The sequence below is a fragment of the Lagopus leucura genome, unplaced genomic scaffold, assembly GCF_019238085.1.
Source record: "Lagopus leucura isolate 7727_CA_CO unplaced genomic scaffold, USGS_WTPT01 Super-Scaffold_100040, whole genome shotgun sequence".
Classification (NCBI taxonomy): Eukaryota; Metazoa; Chordata; class Aves; order Galliformes; family Phasianidae; genus Lagopus; species Lagopus leucura.
Genome location: NW_024962289.1, coordinates 3497572 through 3517770, shown reverse-complemented (window position 1 = coordinate 3517770; position 20199 = coordinate 3497572). Strand labels below are relative to the sequence as shown.

General features: G+C 51.9%; 1 protein-coding gene across 3 annotated transcripts in view; it reads right to left on the bottom strand.

Moving 5' to 3' along the window:
* Window positions 1–7739, bottom strand: part of MYH10 (myosin heavy chain 10) — a 93059-nt gene extending 85320 nt beyond the window's left edge. For 2 of the 3 annotated variants that reach the window (XM_042883919.1, XM_042883921.1), the window contains exons 1-2: window positions 7693–7739; window positions 5460–5837 (exon numbers count right to left, since the gene is read on the bottom strand). In XM_042883919.1, the coding sequence (XP_042739853.1) occupies window positions 5460–5804 (345 nt within the window). In that variant the 5' untranslated portion in view covers window positions 5805–5837; window positions 7693–7739. Of the gene's footprint in view, window positions 1–5459; window positions 5838–7309; window positions 7329–7692 lie in introns of those variants that run through there. The other variant, XM_042883920.1, reaches the window with a different exon arrangement.
* Window positions 7740–20199: the final 12460 nt, after the last annotated feature.

The window sequence follows — 20199 nt, the reverse complement described above, 5'->3', positions numbered from 1 at the left end:
GGTGGGTGGTGAAAACGATCCATATTTTGAGTTCAAAAGACTTGAGAGTTGAACCTGAACCCTTCCTCCATGTGCCCCAGCATCCCTCTGTTCTTCCACAGGAACAGCAGAACCAGGCGAAGCCAAAACCAACAGAATTTCTCAGACAGCTGCTCCAATCCTTGTGACCAAACGAGGTCAGGAAGCAGTTACTGCCAAGACTTATGGAATATCAGCAAGCCACATTAACTGCAGGCAACGACCCCTCCCTTCAGGAGAGCAAGGAACAGAGCAGAACACACAGGGCAACGGATTTTGAATATGGTTTTTATAAACCCTACGAGATGCTGATGGTCAGCCTTAGCAACAGATCAACACCACCCACAGTTTAAACGGGCAGCTCCTTCATTCCATCCTGGCAGGCACAGGAATGGCAACCTTTGCACAAGGCAGATACTTCAGGGCCTGCAGTGTCTCCCCTCAGTTATTCAAACACCAGGACTTCCACAGAGCCCTCGAGCAGACACACACAGCTTTCTAGGAACTTCTCAGCTATTTGTCCACATGCATCAGTCAAATACAGCCCTGCAACTCAGATGTGACACTCAGCTCTCTTCTCTCCTGGAAAAGCAGACAGGTGTGTCAAACTCATGCAGGATCCACACCATTCAAGTTCATTTAGTTAGAATCTTTCTGCTTTAACAAAATATGTGTTAGTGAGTTGGGCATGAAGCTCTCTTTTTCCCTTCTATTTTCCACCAAGGAACTAAGAGACAAAAGCAGAGCTTCATATTGCTGGGAAGTTCCATGCAGTCCTACCTCAGCAGCACAGCCATCACCTTGTTCTTCCCAATTCCTGCCCAAGCTGCAGTACTGCAGACATCTTACCTTCCACCCAGCAGAACAGAGGTATTTACACTCCTGATCTCTGCAGTCAGTTGCATTTCTATTTACTAAAACACTTCAGAGCGACTTAAATGTTCAAGATATTACAAGAACCGAATCCAGACTGCTGCCCACCAAAGCACTGAAACACTTCAAGTGACCAGGAACAGTCCTGAGCTCTGTTCTGCAGTCCTTGAAGTGGTGTAGCATACCACGAAATTCAATTCAGAGCTCAAGAAAAAAATAAGATCTTGCTCTGAAATGGAAGGACTCTCAGCAGTGTGATGATCAGTCACCTGCTGAAGCTCCCTTTTTTCAAAGTGCAGACAGAAGAAAATGGTAAAAAAAGAAAAAAAACCCACATATATATGCCAACAGTTCTCTTCTTCACATCAGCCATGAGTCAAATTGGATAGTAAGTTCTGCAGAAACCTCATTTTGAACACAGCTGACTATGTATAACCTATATATAATCTTTCTGAATTGTGATCTTTAATGCTTTGTTGAGAATGAAGCACACAAATGAAGATGGAGAAAATGCTTCCTCCTACACTAGAAACTCCTCTGGAGCATTATTTGCAGCTCCCCAGCAAAGCAGCTCTGTATTTTCCCCTCCATATTATCACGTGCAGCATCTCTTTCCCCTGCATTTTGCTTCCAGACTAAATTCTGCCTTCTTGGTGATCTCCCCTGGCAGCCCCATCGCTCCCCACCAGGACATCCATTTCAAATATCTCCTGTGTCCAGGGGACACAACGGAAGGTGACAGCTACAGCTCTGACAGCCAAAGCCACAGCTTCAGCCCCTGCTCTGAAGCAGCAAACTGACACCACAGCTGTCTGAGTCACGAGTGGCACAGCTCCCGGCTCCCCAGCTCACAGCACAGCAGGTCAGTAGGCAAAGAGTGAATTCCTACATTCAAACACCATGCTGGACAGTGGGGAGGTCAGAAGCTGGCTCAGAGGGAACCCAGAACCTCATGAAGTAACGAGGCAAACAGCCTGCAGTTGGCCACAAAGGTCTGCAGAACTCTGCAGTGTGCAGAGCTGACAGACCCTTACAAGTGATTCTCCCCAGTGGATGCCTCTATTTTGCCATTTGATTTAAGGATCCCCCTCAGCCTGCCCTCTGAAATCATGTCTACCTGATGTGACTTAAACAGAAACGCTGATCTACAGCTGGTAGCCACAACTCTTCGCAAGACCTGCATATAGAACACTACTGCAAACATCAAGATGTCCCCTCACTCAAGCTAAAAACCCAAAGCTCATGCCCAAAGGCAAACTCCTCCCTTACAGCAGCATCCCCAGAAGGCACTGAGAAAGCAGTTCATCAGGCACAAGGACACAAAGAACTGGCACACAACCAGTCTGAGCAAAGTCCTATTGATCCAAACCTTCCCAACAACCTCTCAGCTCTTGCGGATCCCCCTGGCTACACTCACAACCAACTGCCTCCAGTTCTTGATCTACAGCAAGGAAAGAGGCTACTGATTACAGACTGAGGCTAGGGTTAAGGCCGGCCATTCCAGAGCAGAGTATGCAGTCTAGAGTATCAGAGATCCACATGACATATCCCTACCAGAAGGAATGTGCATATACCTAGGGAAGCGTAAGGTCTGGATTTTCACCATAAAAATCAGCATGAGCACAGATCATCTGTGGAACTCGAGGCTGTGTGGGATCATGCTTAACTGTCAGTGGGTCAAGGAGAAAAGTCCATGTACAAGAAGCCATAACGACAGGTTTGTCCCATTTTTGGTGTGAATATAGCATGCTTCAGAATAAACTGCAAAAATAATACATTTTCTCCAGGAAAGATATCTTAATGTTCTTCAGCTACACTGAAAATAAGCCTAATGGCAAGAAGCAGAACAGGTGATGTTCAAGATGGAGGAGGAAATGAAATCATTTTGTCTCCTCCACATGGCTGGGCTCACCACAGTTCACACTCCAACCACTCTTCCCAGCAGATCCCATGCAAACCCTGCTACTTTTTGTCTTCTGCGTCATCTTGAAGAGAGCAGCAATAAAGACAGGACCAAGAACAGACAACACACTCTCACACACCACCAGTCTCCAGTTCTCCACTCATGCTCACCACTCGCACAGTGATACAGCACTCAAGATCATGCCACTGGACAGATACCAGAGATGCTACAGGTTGCAGAACTGCCCACCATCCCTCCTTAAACGCTGCATGGAACTCTTCTCAATGCTCAGCTCGTGCAACTCGGCACCTGCTGGATGTAGTCACCTCTCCCTGCTCCTCCACTAGTTTCATTCTGCAGAGGTAAATGATAGATTACTAGACTTGTCAGTCAGATTTAACAGCTTGTTTCCTTTCCAGGGATTGAAAGGAAAGGACTCTACTCCAGTGGACAGTCCCACCTACTTCCTAGAAAGGCAACTCTGTATGCTACTGGTTAGCAATTAATAGAAAGCACATCAGATTCATCGTTGCTATCTCAGCTGCTCAAGGTCAGCACTAAAATGAACATCAGCTTGGTTATTATCAAAGCACCTGGGAATCCAGACATGCCTCAATCCAATTCCTGCCAAGGTCAGTTTCCTATAATTCACTTCATCAGCTCTTAACTCTGGCTTTTCATGCCAGATGCACATCAGCAGGTTACCAGGCAATAGCAACGGCTCCTGGGTGTGCAGTCAGCAGCAGCAGCAATGCGGGTACAAGGCTGAGGAAACGGGGATCCTTGAGAGAGAGCAGAACTGCACTAAAAATCCCACCAGCTCAAGCTGCTGTTGAAATTCTTGTGGCCTATTCTCTGCCAATGTTCAGCCTCCAATTGTGGCTCCCCCCCCTCCACAAAGTGAGCAGAGTTTTAACTTCAAATAAGCAATTACTCCGGGTGCACAGACACACACTATTCTTGGTAAAAGCAGCATCCTCCAGCAATGTTGCTGTGGCTCAGACCTCCAGTTAAGGCCAACAAATCCATTAGCTTCTTGATCCCAACCAACTTCCAGCTCGGGGGCGGGGAGGTCACCACTAACATACGGATGCAGTAATCCTCCTATGTGACAGCAGTCCGTCAGTGCCAAGGAACCAAGTTGCAGAGCCTGCGCCTCCACAGCTCGAGCATGAAAACAGAAAGCACCATTTGGGGAAGCAGGAGAGGGTTAGAAATAGGTGAGCTACCTGTAAGCTACCACAAACTCCTGTGTATGACAAGAGCAAGACAGAGGGCTTTTTGGTTTGTCATTCATCCAAAGTAACACAGCAGCACATTTGCCTGTATGAAGAGTGAGAGGTTCTCAGCGCCAGCCTCCAGAAAGATCTGTAGTTACATCTGATGTATGGAGCCCTTAAATATCCAAGCAAGCACCAGTGTAAGGTCTACACCTTTCAGCTCTCATTATAAAGGAATACTGGTAGAGAGGAGGTAATGACTTCCATAACTAGTACTACGACTGATACACACATAGAATATTTGACTTATCAACTTGTTTACTTTTAATTCTCAATCCAGTCCTTACTAATTATCCATTTAGTTTACTTTTAAGCTTAGAGGAAGCATTCCAGAAGCATGTTTTGCTGAGCTCAGTCTCTTGGTGGAAGGCCTCGGAATGGCAAAAAGCAAAAAAACACACAGAAGTGAACACAGAAGTACGAGGAGACCTATTAAATCCAAGCATTACCAAGGGTCCTCTGATGCCTAGGCAGACAGGAGAAATGAGCCAACTAACTAGCAGAACTACATAAAAATGGATTTAAGCTTTAGAACAAGCATTTATTAAAGTGAGCCAAGTGTTTAAGCAGATGTTCCAGTCACTTGAGATAGAAGGGCTGCTCATTGAGCCCAAATATCACCAAGAGCTATGAGCCACTGTGCAGTCAGCCCAAGAGACAAGGAGCTCCTCTGAGCTGCATGCCACAGACAGCACTCAGTGCTGTTCAAGGAGGAAATGCCCCAATGCCTTTGTGACTCCTGACTCGAAAGAAAGATGGCAATAAACCACATCTTTCAATTAGTGCTTCGAAACCGCTGAAAAAAGAAAGCTTTATCTTATTGATTTTAAGCACTTGAACACATTCTTTCCTGGCCCACTGAGTTGACATTAGACATTCTGCATTCCTAGCACTTCCCAGCTTTTAATTCACCTCTTATTACCATTTTTAATAGACTGCAAGTTAAAACAAGATACTTGTTTATTCATATGAGCAATTAAAGAGCAGTTATTCAGCAAAGTTAGGTTTTGTAATCTCTCAGTTCAAACAAGCCATTTGATACCATTCACTGTATCAGTTAAGCATGTCTGAGGCAAGTGCTCTAATGAGCCACATGAGCTAAGCACCCAGAGCTGCCATTTAGCATTCTATTTTTGAAAGATGCTTGCAGAATTATTTCCATAGGAGACATTTTTATTATTTGTTTTATGACAACAGAGTTCCTAACCTGCACGCAGCATGGAAAAAGACACAGGGCTAATCTAAATGCAAAGGACACAAAGCATTTACGTTATCAAAACCAAAGCCAAGACCCACTTCCTCCATTTCAAATAAGCAAAGGAATGGCAATCAGATAAACTTCAGCTGAACGAGCAACCGTAATGAACCCAGTAATTAGTACTTACATAGATGAGCCCAGAGTAATACCGGTCCTTTAAATTATGCAGTACAGAGGCTTCATTTAAACAGGTTAATTCTGCCATGTCTTCCACCTTTGAGAACTTGGGGGGATTCATCTTCTGAATGTCATCTTTATTGACTAACGCTTTCTTTCCGTTCTCTGCCAGTTCAACCAACACTTCGTCCCCCTTTTCCTCCTTGATGCTGGCTGCCTCAAAGCCATGGCGCTCTGAAGGAATCCACACCAACTTCTTGGCAGTCCAATCAGCCTGGGTGGCAGGGTTGTAGATGACAGCCCTGTCCACAAAGAGGTATCTCTCGGGATCTTCCTGCCCAGATCTCTGTGCCATTGTGGGAAGGGAAGGTGTCCTCTATCAGTTACCCTGTGCATTGCAAAGGAGAGAAGCAAGAAGCACGTTACACGTTGCACTCTTACCCACAAACAGAGCCGTGACACCAATTAAATGGTCTGCCATCAACGTCTGCATCTTCCCACGGGTGATGGCATAGTGTGAAGGCTTTCCATAGCATGAAACTGCCATACAACTGGGAGCCCCTCTCAGCAGTGGCCCTCTGAATAATTAAATCACTGTCCAGAAGTCAGTGATCTTTCACACATCATCCCAGACCCGCTACAGAAAAAGCAGCACAAACCAAGTCCAGTTGTACACCAGAGAGACACTGCAGCAATGGCAGGAACCATAAGAACAACATGCACCTATATTTATTTGGTGGTTAAAAAAAAGAAGAGGTGATTCTAACATAAGCTTACCAGGAAGCACAACTTCTACTGAATAACAAATATGATACATAAATAACATTCAACACACAGCTAACTACAGTAAAGAGCAGAATGAGTGACACCAGGCCGTTTACTTTAACAAAGAGTTGACTTTCAACTACAAACAAGAACTTCAGAAGCTCCAACAAGCCTTCAAGCTCATCGTCATCCTAAAGCTCCAAGACTTTGCACTTTCACAGCCCGATTCTGTTGCCAACTGTGAACAAATGACGTGACCACATTAAGAATAAGGAATGCCTGCCTCTCGAGTTTACCTCGAGGCACAAGGCAGCGAGTTCAGTACTGATGTTGGATTTTCCAGCAGCTTCACAGATGAAGGTGAATGAAAAACTGCTGATGGGAGCCTCTGCACGCCCGTTTTATCTAAGTGCATCTATTTAGGAGGGAGGGCACGGCACCCTCACTCAGCAACACCGCTACACCCAGTGCTCGTGGGCTCTGCAGTCCTATCTGCAGCTGCCCAAAAGAGCATCAAGGTCAAGGCTGACAACCTCGCACAGATCTGCCTGACCGTTCCCTCTCTCGCTACAGATGCTGAATACTACCGGAGCACACCGCGAGCCGTGAAAGCAGGGAAGGTTTTGCAAACCGCATTCGTCACCGCAGCACGGCACGGCAGCTCCGCAACGCGCCCAAGGCGCACGAAGCACAACGCCTGTGGTCCGCGCAAGGCGAAGAGGATCGTGAGGTCGGCTAAGCTCAACGCAAGGCACGGAACCCGCGGTGCGGGAGCAGAGCGCTCGCTACAGACCGTCTAATTCAAACCTAGAGGCGATGACTCAACATTTAAAGCATTCCAGAAAAGAGAAGGGAAAACGCCGACAGGACCCGGTGCGGAATAACCGCAGCTTTCAGCCAGGAAAAAGCAGCGATCAGCCAGAGGAGGACAGGAGCCGACGGGAGCCGCAGCGCCGGGCCTCGGGGACGCGCGGGGCCGAAAGAAGCGCAGCGCAGCGCCCACCGCCCCGCAGCGCCGCTCCCATCCCCGCGGCGCACAACAAAGGCCGCCCCGCTTCGCCCCGCGCCGCGAACGACGGCATTTACATGGAATACCCAAATGAGAGCGGTTCCCACGCAGGGATCCGGCGCTGCCGACGGCAGGAGAGAAAAAAGATAAAATAAAACCAAAAAACCCGAAGGAATCGAGAGAAGCGCTCCGGCCTCGAACAAAAGGGCGCGGGGCCGGGCCGCTCCGGGACCCCTCCGCAGCACAAAGGGCGGCGTTGCCCGGCCCGGCCCCGCGCGGCGGCGGAGCGGCAGAAAATGGCCACCTCCCCTCGGCGCGGCGCGGGCGGCCCGCGCGGCACAAGGGGTCTTTGTGTGCCGGACCCGCGCCTCGGCGCCGCCCCCGCCGCCCCGAACCCGGCCGCCGGCCCCCCCTTCCCTCGGCCGCCCCCCGGGAGCGGGAGATGCCCCGGCCGGGCCCTCCGCCCCACCTGTGCAGCGCCGCTCACCGCCGCGCCCCGCAGCTCGCGCCGCCCGCCGGCTCTCAGCACCGCGCCGCTCCGCCCCCCGCCCGCCGCGCGCCTTTAGCGCCACACCGAGCCCTCCGCCCCCCTCTCGCCGCCGCCGCGAGCCCCGCCCCGCCGCGGCCGCACGCCGCGCGCCCATTGGTTCCCTCGCGTGTCCGTCCGCCGCCGCTCGCTCGCCCATTGGCCCGCCATGCGGCCGCTCCGCGGCCACGGCCATAGCAACCTCCGCACGCTACCCTCCAAACCCCGCCTCTTCGCCCCGCCCCGCCCCGCGGCTCTCATTGGCCGCTCGGCTCCAAACTCTCCTCTCACTGGGCGCTCGCCACGCCCGTCGCGGCGGGCCTCGCCCCGCGCTGCAGCACGCCCGGCGGGGGGCGCGGCGCGCTCACGGCGCTGCAGCGGGCGGTGCGCGCGGTGCCGCAGCGCGGGGCGGGCGCGCGCCTCCCCCTCAGGAGGGCCCGGGCCCGGCGGGCGGCGACCCCGCGGACGGCAGCGCTGGAGGTGCGGGGATCCCTCCTGTCTCACAGAGAAATGAGGGCGTTGACCCGCTGCGGCAGCCCAGGGCTCTCCCGGCAGAGCCCGGTGCTCCCGAAGCAGCACAGCGCTGTGGCTCCGTGCCGGGTTTGGGGTCACGGCTCTGTGGGTTCCCATCCTTTCCTCGCTCGGCTCCCACAGAGCGACGGTGATGGGTGGAAGCACGCAGCGCACACGCGTCCTGCTGCTGCGCTCACAGAACTTCCATTTTTAGGCATGTGGCGTCTTTTAAAAGTAAAAAAAAATAGAAGCATCGTGGAGAAAACTCTGCCCTATGGCATGCTGCGTGATGACTTGTCTTTCAGAAAGTGATTTCTATGGAAAACCTTTGGGGATCCCACAGATGTGTCGTAGTGCATGTCAGGGACGTAGCCCGGACTTCTTGTTCTTATCACACCGTTATTGATATGCAGACCGGTGTTTGGAGGCACTCCCCACACCCACCACGTGTCTTTAACACACAGAGACACTGTTGTCTTCTCCACAAGTCTGGAAAGGGCAGGTAGAAAGCATTTTCCATCTCACAATCCCAGAATGGTTTGAGTTGGGAGGGACCTCGCAGCCTCCGTGGGCTGTTTGCCCCCCAGCTCAGGGCCCAGCCGCAGCTCTGAACGGCTTGGGTTGGAAGGGACCTCAAGGACCACGAATCTCCAACCCCTGCCACAGTGGTTCCACATTTAATACCAGACCGTGCAGGTGGGAGAGCAAAATTCTGCAAGGAGAAACCTGGTGGCCAACATGCAGCAGCTGTGTGTTGGGTGTCACATCCCTCCCAGCTTCCACCAGGAAGCCAACAGCCCTCATCCTGTGCTCTCTGATGGCTGCTCCCTCCAGGGCCCTGTGTCCCCTTCCTTGCCCTGCTTTCTGGCTGCAGCAGCGTTTGGGTGCATCTCCAGGGCTCGCAGCCTGGCTCCAGGCTCCCTCAGGGACCCCCAGCCTTGCTAAGCAGGACAGCTTAGCACCTTTCTGGGTCAAACTGTCCTTGGTAACTTCAAGCACTGAACAATACCGAGCCAAAATTAAATATTTAAATGCAGGATTTGAGTATGCGTGGATGTGATCTGTGCTTGTTGGTGACAAGAGACGTGGGAATAAAATCCATGTGAATTTGGTTTCTGATTTGAATCCTGGCTTGCTATAACTTCGGGCAGATGCAGTTTCTTTCCGTCCCTTCAGTCTCCATGCAATAAGGAGGTTTCGTTCTCACCTCGGCCATCTCAGTGGTGAGATCACATCGTGCTTGATGTGTTTTGACACCTTCAGAAGGAAGGCGTGAGGAAAAGGCACAAATGCTGGCGTAAAATCTGGCAGCTTTGTTACATAGGTTCAAAACCCAGACAAGTGCTTTTGTAGGAATAAAATAAAAGTTATTCTACAATAGAACGACTTTGTAGTAAACATGTACACGGCAGGAGCTTGAAAGGAATTGAAAATTCAAGCCTCGTGCTTCGTGCTTGAGATTCAAAGCCTTCCAGGATGTAACAAATTACAGTAAGATGAGGTTACACTTATTTCTCCAGGCGTGCTGTCCTCTAGGGCCATGCTGTTTTTTTAATCGCATATGTCAATAGGAAACGTTTCGAAACAGGAGGTGTTCTCTCAGCATGGATCAGCACCAAATATGAGCTTCATTGTCTCACCCACCATATATTTTAGGCCTGGGAGAGTTTAAAAACTTAGCTAAATCAGGAATGGAAAGTCTGCTTCTTACTCACAAAGGGGATTGCACAATGGTTTGTCGGACAGGCTGCTGCGAACCTGATGTCAGATCAGCAAAAATAGCCACCTCTGCAGCAACCGAGGCGAGGCCCAAGCAGCAGAGTGAAGGACGGCTGCTCTGTCCCAGCGAGCCTCCGACAAGCAGGAGGCCACGTGTGACGGCTTGTGCAACACATGGGATGTTCTGCACAACTGGCGCCTTCAGAGGAGAACAGGTGACTTGAAGGATGTGGGATGAGATTGGCTCGTATCAACCTGTTGCAATCATGCTGGGAGCGAGACCCGGGTGGGGACCTGTGCTTACCTGCTCCTAGCTTCCTCTCTTCCTTCCCCTTTCTTCCATCCGTCCCGTTGGCAAGGAGCAGAGGTTGGGAAGGTAGAACAGGATTTTCACCACCTCGCCTTCCACCCTCCGCACTGGGTTTGGCATGCATTTCTCTTCCCTCGAGGAAAAGGAGGGCTTGTTCACAAACCTGTTAAAAAACCCGAAACCTGAGCCTCCCTTTCCCCGGGAAGCAGGAACGTGTCCGCCAGATCTTTCCTCCTCCTGCACAGCTCACCATGTCTGAGATTGGCCCTGGAGCACCGCGCCGCAGGGCTGGGAGCTGCTAGCCACTGCTGGCTGGCTGGGAGCAGGCAGCTCCCCAACAAGATCCTCCTCCTGCTTGTATTGCAGCAGTGCTTCCCATTTGCTGCGCTGTTTTTAAGAGGAAAGGATTCAGCCATTAGATGAAAAGGCAGAAAGAAACATTTCTGAGGCATCATAGGATCATAGGGTACTTCAAGATGGAATGGACCTCAGAAGACCACCTATCCCAGCCTAGCTGTGGTGTTGCAGACTTCAAAAACAGTGAAGAAAACAGTGGCATTTTCCCGTGTATGCACCTGTACAGGGCACGCTGCCTGGTGGGGCTCTGCCTCACCCAGAACCAGCCTCCGCTCAGCACAACTGTGATTTATGTGCCTGGATGCCAGCAGGATGAGCTCGTCACATCTTCCTCATCCAACGTGGAAGATTTCCCTCTTTCAAACGTAGGGTTCATCGGCAGCGTGCTCCTCATGCACCATCTCCGTGAGCACGGCTGATTTGTTTCTATGTGCACAGCAGCCACCTTGGCTGTCCCAGCAGTAGATCCTATTTTTATTGCTTGGTGGTCCTCTCCCTGTCCTGCTCGCCCCTCTCCCCACGCTGCCACAGCATTTCCTGATCTGAAGTGAATGTCCCATTCATAGCTGGGCAAACCCTGCGATTGTTCTGAGATGCGTCACATTCAAAAGTTCCCATATCCAATGCCCTCCTATGCCCTCGGCATCCAAAGCCTTGGCTGTGTCCATGAGCGGAGAAGCAAAGCTGGGACACAGGTACAGAGCTCATGGTGAGAGAGTGAGATGCTGAGAGCTGCAGGGACACTTGGCCAGGCTGTTTTCAGCTTCAGGGGACCGCTGGACACAGTCAGTGGCAGAGCAGGACAGGACCCGCACTGGGAACTGAACTCATCATTGTACATCCCAGCTCCAGAAGGAAAAGCATTCCCAAATCTCACCTTGTGCTCAGACACCAGCTCTTCCAACTCTCCCAACTCTATAAAACCCAAAGCAAGCCACAGCCTTGCAGCACCATCCATCACCCATTGCATGCGGCAAGTAATGGCGTGCAGGTTTGCCGCGGTGATCTCGGCGTGCCGGGGAGTTTCCCAGCTTCAGCCAGAGCCTCCTGCCCGGCTCCATACAGCCTTTAATTGGAGCTGATTTACGGCATTTTTATTGCTGCCGACAGCCAGCAGTTGGCACAGCAGGCGGCTTCAATATTACTTTTGCATTTGTTGTTGAATCACCAGTTGGAAAGTGATCACGGGGCTTTTTATAGCCGTGCTGCTGCCTGCTCACGTGAGCATCCTGGCACGCTGACCTTTCTCTGGTCTTCACATAAATAATCCTGGCCCTTGGGCCAGCGTCCAGGTGTCCACGAGGAGACCCAAATTCTGGCTGGGAGGTGCTCGTAGTCCTCGGTGCTTCCAGGCTCAGTACTGACTCTGCCATCCCACAGGGCTGGAGCTGTGCTTGGGAACAACCCAGCCGGGACGGTGGCTCCAGGTATCCCCAGTTCAGGCACATCCCAGTGCCACCAGCATGGAACAGTGCAGATCAGGGCCAGAGGAGCACATCCCGGCCGCCCGCATCTCCCATGTTCAGTGGGATCCCATTCCTGTGAGTTATGCCTCTTTTGCTGCGTAGTCTTTTCTGTTTTTGCTGATGCATCACTTCTTGGTCCTTCGGGCATGAAGGATATCTGTCATCATCCAGTTCACCATTGTGCAAGGGATGAGATAAAAGGGGAGAAGGAGGTCTCTTTCTATTATCACAGTGTTTTATCATACCACACTCACAGATCTGGTCTGTACAACACAGCTGGTCTTTATATTCCTCCTCTGCTCCTGTTTTATCTTTGGCTTCAGAGCAGGACAGCTGGGGCTCTCCAACACCAGCATCCTGCTGCTGGCTGAGGCCAGCTGAGAAGCCCTCCCCTGAAGCTCACTGATGAGTGCAGTGCATTCAGGTTGCTCCTGAGGATGCTCTTGCCAGGTGCAATCCTCCATCACACCCCTATCGCAGCAAATCTCAGCCCACGTGTGCCAGTTGGGTACGCTGTGCTGGGAGCCCTGACAGCCGGGCTCACCCTGGGATGTAGCCCCCAGCCATGATCTAATTCAATTTAATTCAATCCCATTTAATGACTGACTGAACCCTACCCGTTTAATTAGCAAGCCAATACTCAGCTATCAGTGGTCATCGACCTGGGAAAGATTTGGCTCCTGTGCCAAACCCTGGGCTGGAGAGAGGGGATGGGAAAATCAATCTCTGCTTTGAGTTCCCTGGGGGCAAGGATGAGCAGACGTGGGAGCAGTCAAACCCCCCGGCACAACAGCAGCTTGTGAGCTCTGGAAATAGAGCACGGGGAGTCAAACAGAGGGAAGGGCTGGAAGGGCTTGGGTACCACCAAATGGATCCCACAGGGACTGAAATGCCAGTCCTGAGGAACCATGGAATGGCAGCAGGGGCTGAAAGAGCACAGCTTCCCAGGAAGCAGAGTGCATCCAGCATGGCCATGATCCGTTCCCATCGTTCACTCCGTTCTCATGGCCATCTCCCCAGCACAGCTTCATTTCTGTGAGCGTCACTGTGCTCCCTGATTGCCTCCCCATTCCCACAGCCATATCCTCAGTCCTGTGATCATCCCACGGTCATCCCATTCCTCTGATCACTGCCCCATGTCCGCCATCTCCCCATTCCCATGCCCATCTCCTCTTTCCCACAGCCACCTCCCCTCTCCCATGCCCATCTCCCATCCCTGTGATAATCTCCCCAGTCCTCTCATCATCTCCCCATCTCTGTGACCATCTCCTCATTCCTGTGATCTTTCCCCCACTCCCATGACACCCTCCTGCTCCCATGCAGGTAGCATTCCCATTTCCCACCTTGCTGTGGTTGCAGCCTGTGTCAGGCCACAAAGAAACCAGAATTGCATTCCTCAGAAAGTGCTCCAAGCTCAGACATGCAGATGAAGGCCAAGCACCATAGTGACAATGCTTTGCAGAGCCTTAGGAAGAAGATAAAGGCGATTTGCAAATGATTTGATGATTTTATATATAATCGGACTTGTGCCTTTTCTCACCTGTTTAAGATGGGCCTGACTGTCTGAAAAGGCTGTTTGCAAAACAAACATGCAGGCTATTAATTACCCTGGATATAACCTTGCTCTCCTTTGACTTTGCTGAAGGCACTGCTGGAAGGGTTGCTCCTGCTGGAGGATGAACCCTGCTGTGTTCTGCCAGCTGGGCACAGCTCCTGGTGTGAGTATCTGTGTGTCATGGGAGAGCTGCAGAGCCCACAGGTGCCACAGATGGGGCACTGTGCTGTGAGCTGATATATGCGTGGTTATTCCAGAACCAAATCTCATCACTGAGCGGAAACTAAACCTGATCCTAGGAAAAATAAAATACCACTTTTTTGCATCGTTCTCTGCTCAGCTTCCACAGATGCCTCCAGGACAGCTTGGATGAGTCAAGAGATTTTTCAGGGCAAAACCACGTGGAAATGAGTAGAGAGGGAGAGTGCTTTCACAGTTCTGTGTTTGAATAGCGCCCACTGAGAAGTGGTGGCTTTGCATGGTGCAAACACTGCCTTAGGATGGAACAGCTCAGGAGGGCCTGCAGAGCTCCAGGCTGACAGAAAGCGCCGAATCTCAGCCCTGCAGCAGGCGAGGAGACATCCCAGCAGCAAGCACAGAGACTGCACCCAGGGACATTAGTACATCAGCAGGGAACAGAGTGACCCTGGGGGACAGAGCCTTTCCCAGCCCCCAGCCCAGGCTCTCAAAGGAAGCAGCTATAGGGCTCAGAGGGGCACCTGGCACTGGCTGCATCCCCCATCAGGGCCCACAAACCCTTACTGTTCCCACTGAGGGCATCGTGCTCCCCATTTTCCGAGCAACACCTGGATGCCAGGAGCGCCCCTGCCCCACCGCTCCTCCCCAGGCCTCTCCTCCCAGGAATGCAGCGAATGCAAAAGCTGACAGCTGCCCAAACCAGCTTTTACCCTTATATAGTATCTGCTTACACGCTCCCTGCCGAACGCCGGGCTGGAAAAGCCTGATGGTGATGTGGGAAGATAAAGGGCTGCAGCCACAGTGGGGATAAATATTTGTCATTTTCCATCGCTTTGTAAGAGCAGGCAGTGAGCAGCTCAGGAAACCTGCGATTAAACCGCATTCCAATCTAATTAACTCCTGCCTGCCTGCTGCTGGCACTGCAGGGGTTAATGCTGCTGCATCACACAGCAAGCTGTCAGCGGGCATTAATCGGGGTGCTGCACGGTGCGGGGCTGCATGCAAATCACTAGTGACAGTGGGAAGCAGCAGTGTCCTCCATCAGAGCCCCCCACCACACACTGCTGTGCCCCAGCACCTCAGTCTGACCGGAGCCCTTCCAGCATCATCTCAGGGTCCCTGTGTGTTTTGGTAATGCTCAGCAGAAGCACAGAGCAAAGCTGGACATTCCTGTGACCTGCCAGCCTCCCAGGCTGCCCCGATTCCTGCTGGTTTTTACTGGGCCGGCTGCTGCTCTTCCAGAGCTGCTGTGGCCAGATTTGCCCTGCTGCAGGAACGCCCACCTGGCAGCATCTCTGGTGGGAAGCTGTTGGGAAAGGCCATGGATCTGCCACGTGCTCGGTTTGGCTCTCTGCACACCCAGCCCCGCCACCCATTCCAAACATCCCCTCCATAGGCACAAAAAACTCATTTTCCCTCATTTTAATCCGCTGGCTCGCTGCTTTTCATTCGTGCTGAGCACTAACCACAGCCTGCACGTGTAGCGGGCTGAGCGTGTGCAGGCAGGTCAGCCACCCAGAGCCATGCACAGAGCTCTGTGCAAATGCATTTGTTTTTCCTCCCTGTTTCTCTGCATGGAGCTGCTTTCACTGGGGCTGCTCAGCTGTAACCCCCCATCCCCCCCTATCCCTCCCCCGGGGTGCACCACAGGTGCTGTGTGCCGGATCTCTGCATTCCTGGCATGCCTGGAATTCCTTGATGCTTAACCTCAGCTCCAAATTTCCTGGATTTATAACACTTGGTTTTAGGTTAATAGCAACGAACTTGTAACATTATTCAGTCCAGACTGCTGCTATCCAAGCTGCCCTGTAACACTGCCTTAATACTCTGCATGGAACATATACATTCGTTAGACTGCCAAAGCTGCCTCAAGAATTTCAGCTCTCTGCTTCTATTAAATCTATTAAACCTGATATCTCAGTAGCTTGGAAAAGATTGCTTTGAATGGGAAACGTCCCCCCTCCCACACACACACTGCTGCTGGATGCAGCCCCATTGCTCCCCATCAGGACGCTACCTCCTCAGTACCGTGTCTGCAGTTTCCTTCAGGCAAAAGCAGAGCAAAAGCTTTCATACTGGAAGCAGTTTTGTCCCCAAAATGGTATTTTTTTCCTTTGGTTCCTTTCACAGGAAATGTTTCAGGTTTCAGATTTTTATATAAAAAATAAAGCACCACGAAATGAAATTATCTCTCAAGGAGAAACACAAACTCTCCTGCTCCCCAGGTCTGTGTGCATCCTGCCCCTGGCCCAGCACCTTGAGGGCCATCTCATGTCCTGCCATGCTGTCCTGCCCAGGGCTCAGGGACAGGAGGGTCCCGTTCCCAGTCCTGATGGCCACATGGAGCTGACTGTGTCCAGATGCGTGGGTTTTGCTGCAATGCATTACAGGTCATGAGGCAGCTTGCTGAGGAGCCCCTCCAAATGATTAAAGGGAAGAGGAGTGACTTGCGTGGGAGGTTCCCATTAGCTGTGGTCACACACCAGCAAAATAAATTAGGGATGAAAGCTCCAACACATTTTAGATCCAACACATTTTAGATCCTGCTTGGAACCCCATTTGGACAGAGCTGCAATGCCCTGCCTGAGGTCCCTGCCACCACCTTTATCTGAGAGAAGGAAGGTCCAAGATGTGATTTTGCTGATACAACTGAAGACACAGGAGGACTTTTTCCTCCTGTTAGTTCAGACCACATATCTGGTTTGCCCACCTCCTGCCTCCATCAGTGCCTGGCCTCCTGCAGAGGCTCTTGATGAGGTTCAGGCAGATCTTTGCACCTTCTCATGGATGTCTGATCCACTGGAAGTCCCACTGTGCTATAGGACCCTTCTATGCCCCGTAGCCCCATTGGAGCTGCCTGTCCCCTGGAGGAGACCCCTGACACTGGGATTATCCTCATTCCTCTGCCATCACATTTCCGGCAGTCACTGAGGGTGGCATGCAGCATGGGAGCAGCTTATCTTGGTATTCCTCCACCCCATGCCCCTAGTTTAAGAGTTTTGAACATTTGACTTCTCCTCCCTTCGTCAATTCCTATAATCACATTATTTTCTCTTTCTGGATACCTCAGGAAGGAAAGAGGAAGGTTCCATGTCGCTGGAGGAGCTGACACTCAAACCGCGGGTAAAATCCAATGAAATAGCAATAGAATAAAGGTGACCAGGGAGGAGTAAGATCAGGAGAAGCAGATGCAGTCTGTTCCCCAGACACTTTCCCACTCTCCGGATTCTTTCTGCATGCAACATTTCCTGGGCCTGGTGTGGTTTGTTGGTTTAGCAAATCTCAACACATCTCTTTTTTTCAGATGCTTATTCAGCATCTCCTTGAATCCATGAAAACTTTCTGCAGCCACAGTGTCCTTTGGCGAGGAGCTCCCCAGATCTGCCAGCCCTCGTGGCATGAACTGTGCATTCATGTGTCCCGTGTTCATCTTCTGCCAGCTCCAGCCAATGGCCCGTAGCTTTTGCAGAAGGGGACAGCAGATCCCCTCCATTTTTGGGAGTATCTCTGAGTTCTCCAGACCTCTGAGCCACCATCATTCCAGGCTGAATGTCTCCAAAGGCACAGCTCCTATTGCAGAATTCACCCCAGAGGAGCTGAAGGAAGAAATAACTGGAGCTGAGCCATCACCCACTGAAAGGGAAGAGCTTGAACAAGCCCTACAAGTGATGCCATCTCCATCAATGATCATGTGTGCGTCCCAGTCCCCATCTAGAATGCAGGGGATTCCCAGGGATCTAGCAATGGGACAAGAGGTAACGGCCCTAAGTTGCACCCGGGAGGTTCATGCTGGCTATCAGGAACAATTTCTTCTTGGAAAGCGAGCTGCTGCACTGACAGGCTGCACAGGGAGGTGGGGAATCACTGTCCCTGGGGTGTCCAAGAAGCGTGGAGATGTGGCACTGAGGGACATGAGCTAGTGGCGTGGTGGGGATGCGATGGGGTTGGCCCTGGTGATCTTAGTCTTCTCCAGCCTTAATGACTCTCTGATTCCTTCTGGCCTCATCCTGCAGCCCTATGAGCTGAGCTCACCCCTCCATCACCCTCAGTCCTCTGAGGAACCACCGCTCCAGCAGCTCTCAGAAGGCACTCCACGTGCCCAGGAGCTGCAGGCAGTTCTGGACACAGAGCAGGGAGAGGTCACACACATTCCTCCTATGCCTTCTGAACTGACATTTGGACATGCAAACACACATCTGGAAGTAGGCTGACAAGTGATTTCTAAACCTTCCCGCTGCCTTGCTCCCAGCCCAGCCTCCCTGAGCTCAGTGGTGCAACCTGACCGGTTTCCATCCCGCTCAGCAGGTTTGGTCATTGCCTTGCTGGTTGCTGGCGAGACAACTGTATTTTCTGGTTTTACCTGCAGCACCTTTCATGTGGGATGAACCTGTTGGCTGATCTGCTTGCACACTGTAGGTCCAACATGAGCTGGGATTGAGGGAGAACACACAGATCTGCAGTTATGCAGCTGGAGATAGATGAGACTTTCTCACCGGTCCCGATCACTGTGTGTCACTGGGAACATGCTGTCCAGATGCCCACAAATCCACATCGTCTCCTGCTCATGGTAGCCCTGGGAGAGCTCCAGCAGCTTCCATAGCTGTAATATGTTCAACCAAAGGATATCTGTGCTGGAGACTCATCAGCAAAACTCCTTGGCAGGGCCCAGGCTCTGCACCAGGGATGCAAAGGATGACAGGAGACACCATCCCATTACTGGAGGAACTTTGGGAATTGTGGCAAAATCCTCAAAACTCATCTCCTGCTTCAGAATTGGGTCTCCCCAAATTCGTAGAGACATTCCTGGGTCCACTCCAATGTGAGTGTACAAAAGTCACTTTACCATCCTTGACTCATTTTATGCTTCTCCAAAGTGGCAGCAGTGTTCCAGTGCCTTGGAGAGATGACAAATATTCACAAAGGGCTTTAGGTCTCCTGAATGAAGGGATAAAATCCTCGCTGTCCCACCCTGCTCACCAAGTCACACTCAGGTCAGGAACCAGGCAGGAGGAACATTTTAAGCACAGTTTGGGGCCGACACTCAGCCTGGGGAAGTGCTGCATGCAGAACGTGATAAATCACAGCTTTTGCTGAATCCCCCCGGAGGGAAATCTGGAGCACTTTGTCCAAGCTTGTTAGCTTGTGATACATTGGGAAGATTTGTGTCTTCCAGGAGCTGGAACTCCTCCTCAAACAGAGGCAGCACAGGTTGAATGGGCGCTGGGAGTGGAGGCCTTTGGCAGAGGGGAGGAAGGGCAGAGCGAAGGCTGTATGAGCAGCCCCATTTTCACACAGGGAAGGAGCATCCCTGGATGTACTTTTTCCTTTTAAGGGCACCAGGCACAGGCAGCAGGGAGCATTCAGCAGGGGATGGCTGAATAGCAGAGGATCAAATCTCACAGCTTCTTCAGCCTGTGCTTTTGTCTTTTTCCCGTCCATCTCCCTGTGCTCAGCATCTTCCTGGCCATCCTCCCCCAGCACTTCCCATAAGTTCTCCCTCCCTATCCTGCCCCTTCCCGGCCCTCCACAACCTCCTGTTTCAGGTATGTTCAGCATTCCGCCAGGCAGGTTCTGCCTGTGGCCTCAGAAGTCCCTGCAGGAGGTGGATCTCTGCCTGCTAACTGGGAGCACGTGCTTGCTCCATGGCCCAGCTCCGAGCCAGGGCTGAGCGATAGATTTGGCTTCATCACCCCAGCTGTGCAGGAAGAATTCATAGGATCATAGACTCAATGGCAGGGGTTGGAAGGGACATCAAGCTCCAACCCCCCTGCTGCATGCAGGGCTGCCAACCTCCACATTTAATACCAGCCCAGGCTGCCCAGGGTCCCATCCAACCTGCCAGTGAACACCTCCAGGGATGGACGGGGCATCCACAGCCTCTCTGGGCAGCTGTTCCAGCAAATCACCACTCTCTCTGTGAAGAACTTCCCCCTGACATCCAACCTAAATCTTCCCTCCCTCGACTTCGAACCATTTCCCCTCGTCCTGCCGTTATCTACCCTTTCAAAGAGTTGACTCCCCTCCTGTTTGTAGGCTCCCTTTAAGTACTGCAGGCTGCAATGAGCTCACCCCGCAGCCTTCTCTTCTCCATGCTGAACAAGCCCAGCTCCCTCAGCCTGTCCTCATAGGGGAGGTGCTCCAGCACCCTCTTCATCTTTGTGTCCCTCCCCTGGACCCTCTCCAACAGCTCCCTGTCCTTCCTGTAATGGGGACCCCAGACCTGGACGCCGTGCTGCAGCTGGGGCCTCATGAGGGCAGAGAGGGACGATCACCTTGTGCCAGCTGCCACCCCTCTTCTCATGGATCCTGGGATACCATTTGCTTTCCGAGCT